This window comes from Arctopsyche grandis, chromosome 4 (assembly GCF_051622035.1).
Source record: "Arctopsyche grandis isolate Sample6627 chromosome 4, ASM5162203v2, whole genome shotgun sequence".
Lineage (NCBI taxonomy): Eukaryota > Metazoa > Arthropoda > Insecta > Trichoptera > Hydropsychidae > Arctopsyche > Arctopsyche grandis.
This window is the reverse complement of record NC_135358.1, coordinates 23,052,152-23,058,527: the sequence shown is the minus strand read 5'-3', so window position 1 is coordinate 23,058,527 and position 6,376 is coordinate 23,052,152. Positions and strand designations below refer to the sequence as shown.

General features: G+C 33.8%; 1 protein-coding gene across 1 annotated transcript in view; it reads right to left on the bottom strand.

Moving 5' to 3' along the window:
* Positions 1-6,376, bottom strand: part of LOC143910887 (insulin-like receptor) — a 129,574-nt gene continuing 123,198 nt past the window's right edge. Inside the window, exons 11-25 of the mRNA XM_077429503.1 lie at positions 5,762-5,942; positions 5,517-5,686; positions 5,266-5,436; positions 4,948-5,120; positions 4,446-4,608; positions 4,164-4,358; positions 3,702-3,853; positions 3,444-3,605; positions 3,118-3,363; positions 2,420-2,511; positions 2,143-2,341; positions 1,843-2,061; positions 1,676-1,756; positions 1,348-1,594; positions 1-611 (exon numbers count right to left, since the gene is read on the bottom strand). Coding sequence (XP_077285629.1) covers positions 181-611; positions 1,348-1,594; positions 1,676-1,756; positions 1,843-2,061; positions 2,143-2,341; positions 2,420-2,511; positions 3,118-3,363; positions 3,444-3,605; positions 3,702-3,853; positions 4,164-4,358; positions 4,446-4,608; positions 4,948-5,120; positions 5,266-5,436; positions 5,517-5,686; positions 5,762-5,942 — 2,882 coding nt within the window. The 3' untranslated portion in view covers positions 1-180. The remainder of the gene's footprint in view (positions 612-1,347; positions 1,595-1,675; positions 1,757-1,842; positions 2,062-2,142; positions 2,342-2,419; positions 2,512-3,117; positions 3,364-3,443; positions 3,606-3,701; positions 3,854-4,163; positions 4,359-4,445; positions 4,609-4,947; positions 5,121-5,265; positions 5,437-5,516; positions 5,687-5,761; positions 5,943-6,376) is intronic.

Below are 6,376 nucleotides of genomic sequence, written 5' to 3'. Positions count from 1 at the left end.
TGTGGGTAAATATGTATATGTTTACTATGCAAATTACAAATGATTAAAATAAAACGAAAACATACAGAATAATATTATATACGTTATACATACATATTATAAAATGGAAATTCAGAAAACTAGAATTAAACCTAGATAATTTAAAATGAAAAATTAAAAGGAAATTTGAAACAAACATAATTAATTGCTTTGTTTTAAATCACGGTTAAATACTGCAAATGGTGTAGTTTTTGTAGACGCACTGAGTGATATGGGATTGGTGGTCCTTTCTGTCAAGCGATTGCCATTGTTGTTACGACACGCAAGATAGCCATTGGAAGCGACGGGAAGTGGCGGCGAAGACGGCGACGATGTCTTGATTGCCATCGGAGGCGGTGGTGCACTATGTGACAACATCCCCACCAACGCTTCCAGCTCGTGTGGCTCTCCACGCGTCTTGTCACTAAAAGGCACTAATCTCATGCGTTCTCTGTACGAAGCCAACGGCGATATGGGGGCGCGAGGGGTGCTCGCAACTGGTGAACTATCGCTTTCGGCTGACGCTAGAGCGTGACGATCCCAAGACGCTATGTGTGTAGGAGTCATCGAAGGCCCCGTCTCTTCTACCACTCCTGAAAATATCAATTTTAAATATATGTGCTTTGCTTACATATATATACATACATACATATACGATTGCTCTATTATAAATAATTTTATGTCTACAATCTACTTTTTGACCTTTGAGATGTTAAACTTTTTAGTCGTGCTCAGTCACAAGTACTTACATGTCAATTTACTCATCTGCTGCATTCAAAACAAAAAAAATTGAAAAATTGCAGACGCTAGGACCTGCCATTAGCTGTGTGTTAAATAAATCATTGTACACTGTACAAGTGTGTTTATATTAGTTTCCTAATATATTTACATCAAATACGTACGTCAAATGAGACTCTAAAGTCCTAAAATATTTTTTCATATCACATACACACCGTATTAGTATTTACCATTTAAATGAAATGTACAAACTATTCGATTTAATTACACAATTACATAAAAAAAGTTATTCATCTTTACACAAACATGTGTATATGTATTTAAAATTTGAGCAATAAAGCCAGGGTGTGTTGCTAATTTGTTAACAGTCACTGAATATTTTTTGATCGTATGCTAACTACGAATCGGCTCCAGCATACCCCTGCTCATAGCTCTTTACTTTTCACAAGCAAATTTTGCCTCTTGAACACATGTAAAACTATATTTGTATTTGTAATTGGCCAGGAAGGCGCATTGGGATTTACCTGTAAGGCCTTCCTGGTATATATGTAAAAATAAAATAAATATGAATTACAAGATAATAAATCTTACCCATATTTTGATGCATCTGTTGAAACAGTTCTTGTCCTTGAACACTGAAGAAAAATGAATTAACTCTGAAATCAGGAGTCGCGTCGGTTGCCAAACGCGCCACTAGTTCCAAAAATGATGGTCGAAGATTGGGTCGATGTTGCCAAGTTAATTGCATCAATTGATACAGTTTGTCGGGACAATTTTCAGGTCGTTCCATCACCCCACCATCTATTACATACCTTAAAACTTGATCGTTACTAAGACCCTAAAATTATAATGAAAAATTTAAACTTAAATGTAAATTTTTACAATCAAATTACTTAATGAAAACCAAAATGAAAAATACTTGATATGGTTGTGATGCTAATGTAGCCATTTCCCATAATACAACACCATAACTCCAAGCGTCACTACTGCTGGTAAAAACCTATAGAAATTAAATATCAAGTATTAGTATCAACTGTATTAGTATTAAGTATTAGTATCAAATAAAAGGAAAAATAACAAACTCACTCCATCTTTAAGACTCTCAGGACTCATCCAACGCACGGGTAGTAATCCTTTAGATCCTTTTCTGTAATAATCTGTTTCGTAAATGTCCCTTGTCATTCCAAAATCGCCAACTTTGACTGTTAAATCACCAGCCACCATACAGTTTCTAGCTGCTAAATCTCGATGAACAAACTTTTTTGCCGACAAATATGCCATTCCATCAGCTATTTCCATTGCCATCTTGATAAAATAAAAATAAATAATTAAGTTAAATTCAACAAACTAATATTAGAATATCAATAAAATAAATTGATAAATTACTTGAGAAATTCTACTCAATGTAGGTTTTTCTTGTTCGGGTCGATGAGAACGTAAATAAGTCTTTAAATCACCAAAAGCCATCAGTTCCATAACAACTAGAGTTGGCTGACCAGAAGATACTACGCCCAACAATCGGACAACATGAGAAGTGTCGAAAGCTTTCATAACACTTGCTTCTTTCAAAAAGTCAATTCTTTCTCTATTAAATTCGAATAAAATAATCCAATGTTAGTAAAAATTAATAAAAGTTGAATAAAAAATAATTTATATTTCTAACCTTTCAGTTGCATGCTCATTTATGGTTTTAATGGCGCAATGAATTTCCGGATTATCAACTTTCGGCAACTGACGTCCTATTCCTTCATATACCTGAATTTTAAAATAAATATTAGCTAAATGACATAATAATATTTTAATATGTATTGAGATTTTGGATTGATAATAATATATGTATTGCATACATATACTTAGGTAGGGTTGTCAGATTTCTTAAGATTCAGAAGTCAAACTGGGACACACCCCCACGAAAAAAATCACTTAATTTAGAATTTGTATTGAATAATTGTTTATAATAGGAACAAAAGCCGTGATAGATGGAGCTTTTTGAGCGAGAAAAATTTATCGATTCACAATGATTCGATCAATGCCTGATACACACTTTTTATCTCCTTTCTACAGGCAGTTTTTCAAAATGTGTAAGAGAAAGACGAAAAGTGTAACGTTGAAAATCGCTGCAGTGTGTTGACATCGACATTTTATCAATAAGACCATGCTTACACATTTTTTTTCAATTTTAAGTTAAACGTTGCTAAGTATTTAAATAGTTGTTAACTGGGACTTTGGGTGACCCGAAAGGTTTGTTCGGGACACAAGACTTAAATACAGTAATAATTCCGATTAATTGGGATGTCTGAAAACCCTAATTAAGTTATATTATAAACTATAAGCTAAAAGAATTACTAAAAATAAACTAACCATTCCAAAAGAACCTTGACCTAACTCCTTGATGATTTCAATACTCGAACGAGAAACTTCCCATTCATCCGGCACGTATATGTTACTAATATACTCAGGATTAACATCGGCAATTAAAGTTTTAGGTAAATTCATAGGTGGTGCAAAATAGCGTCGAACATAGTAGAAGATTACACCCAAAGATAACACAATGATTAATGCAACTGTTATTCCTATCGCTACAGTCACACTTTTCGTTTCAGCTTCCTGAAATCAATCCAAATTTTAACATTTAAAGAACAAAACATTTTGAAATCTTCGTTCAAATCCAATATAAATATATGCACCTCTATATAGAAATATTTATCGGTTGAATAATTTCCATTTCCAGCGAGCGAAGTCGCCATAATTCTCACACTGTAATTGCCAGAGTTCAAATGCTTAATTGTATAAGATTTTTCATTATTTAAATATTGCTGTTTTGTAATACAATCCGTAGAATGAAAAGTCTGTGGAAAAAAATACCATTACATTTTATTATACATACATACATTTATGTAATATATAATAATGAAAAATATAAATAAAACGAATTTTATACGAACACTTTCAACATCGACTCTCATACATTTGAGGGTATAAGTAACAACAAAACCGTTTGGATTTCTAGGTTCTTCCCATTCGATGCGGACTATTCCTAGTGATTGATTTGATTGTTGTACTTTCACATGCACATCGGAAATATCATCAGCACCAGCTAAAATTCCAAAAATATATAACTTATGAGGTTCAATCCTGAATACCATGTTGTAGTGTGAAAAACAGTGGCGGCTCGTGAGAATTCATAGAGGGGGGGCTGCAGAGATTAATCGGACTGTAGTAGCTTGTTGGCCATACCGGTGATCAAATGCAGACAAAAATAGCATGCATGTGTACTATACTGGGAGGTCTGCAGCCTGCAGCCCATATGGACGGAAAAAGTAGTATGCATTTGTACTATACTGGGAGGGCTGTAGGCCCGGAGCCCATATAGACGAGCCGCCACTGTTGAAGATTAATAAACATACGTTGTTGGGTTGTTCGCACACGAAGAAGAGAACTGACGACACTGCAATTTTCAGGAAGAATTTTCATAGCTAATTCTTCCTTTTCATATTCTCTACATGCCCATACACTAATCGCATACGGTGCGAAATGTTTTAAAGAACTAATTGTTAATGATGTTCGATTTTCCACAACAGTCACATACTTGTGGTAATAACCTGAAATTTGAAGCGTACATATTTTATAAGAAATCTGATCTCCAAAATAAGTATATAGATACATATGTAAATTTTTACTATGCTTACCGTTAACCTTTTCTTCTTTATAATCATGCTGACGCATTATAATGTCAATATCATCATCAGGAAATTGACTTCCATAATTATCAGTATCCAAATTCAAATCGTTATTGTTCACATCTCGACGTTTACGGTTCATATCAGGTGAACCAAAACGTTTTTGGAAAACCTAAAATGACAAAAAAATCGGTTATAAAGATTTTTTCCTTTATTCATTATTGGGGACTCGTTTCATGGGTAAAAAATGGAGTGTTTAAAATTACATTAAAAACGTGACATTAAAAAACCTGCACAAAACGGAACATATGGTCAGCCTATCAAAATTTTTTAAATTAACCATAAAGCTAAAAATTTTGTTACAATCAAAGTTAAGTTATTGTTAATCAAACATTGTTACAGGTCACCAATAATTATTTTTAATATTCACCATAACGAAACTATTAATATAAACTCAATTAATTCAAACATAAATTTATTGATGAATGTACATATGTACATATGTGTATACCTGATTTTGTAAATTGTCTTCGAATGTAATTTTGTTTACAATTTCTTCAGTATTGGGAAAGCGTTTTTCCTCACAGGAACATTTTTTTCCATCTTCATTTTTCGGTCCTTCTCTTTCTTTCGACTGCTCCACCTCAATCACAACTTTTTTTGTGGCTGGTACAACTTCTAAACCTGAAATATTCAACACAGATCTATACTAATCGTAAGGAAATAATCTAAGTATACATTTGTATGTATATATTTTTCGATAAACTAGAATTTTATTTATGCCTACATATGTATGTACATACATATACGTATAATATTAGCATTTTACCTTCTTTGCAATAATTTCTTTGTTCGATCATATTTTCATTATCAGGGTCCCAATAAATATATACTCGATATTTCGTAACATTTCCATTAGGCTTCAGCGAGGTCAACCAATTTATATGCATGGAGTTTGGATCAGGGAAACTAACTTCACTGATATGAGGAGGAGAAGGCTCTGCATAAGACAAAATGACCAAATTAAATTGTTTTTTTTTTCTTTTTCAAGATATCTAAATAATATGAGTGACAACTTACCACCCGGCAATGTCTTGACATAGAGAATGGGACTTTGAGCTCCCATTCTTTCTGCAGCTATAGTGTATGTCTTAACATAGAACGCATATTGAGTATATGGTTTCAAATGAGTCATAATATAATAACCTAGATTTGAATCCTGTTGTATGGGAACGTCATCTACACGCCATCTATATAAAATTATTTTTATTGTATTATACATAAATTTATAATAGGATAGTATTAGATGTGAAAATTAAACTAACCCATCACCCCCACAGGCATCACGACCTTCAAACAGTGTTACATTCCGATTTGGTGCTTCAATCGAATATACCACGTAGCCCAACAAAGACCGAGGATCCTCATAACTGAAATAGCCCCAGGTTATTATGATTGAACCATGTGTCACTCTTCCGACTGTAACGTTTAGCAGAGTAACATTGCCTGAAACATGCATGAATATTAAAAATAATATAAACATTTAGGTTCGGTAAATATTCTGCAAAAAGCGATCTCGCGTACATCACTAAAATCTTGATCACGGAACATCTGGCACCCAAAAACTCCATCAATCGAAAGCTATCCCCGCGAAATATTGTACTGTAGCGGCTCTACGACATAGTCAAGTTTCGGTCCCCATCCTGCAAGCTGGGACCAACTCGGCCATGATGATCGCTGCTGAACTACTTCTTTCCCAACCGTTATAATAAACAGTCGTGTGTACAACACTCGTTTCATTCCCTTACGCCCCCATAGTACTAAAGGGAACTCGAGTGCCAGATATTCCGTATTCGCAATTTTTGTGGCAATTTACAAAGATTGTAATTTGCGCAATAATCCGTTGACCAAACATTCATGATAAAAATCAGAATCATTTA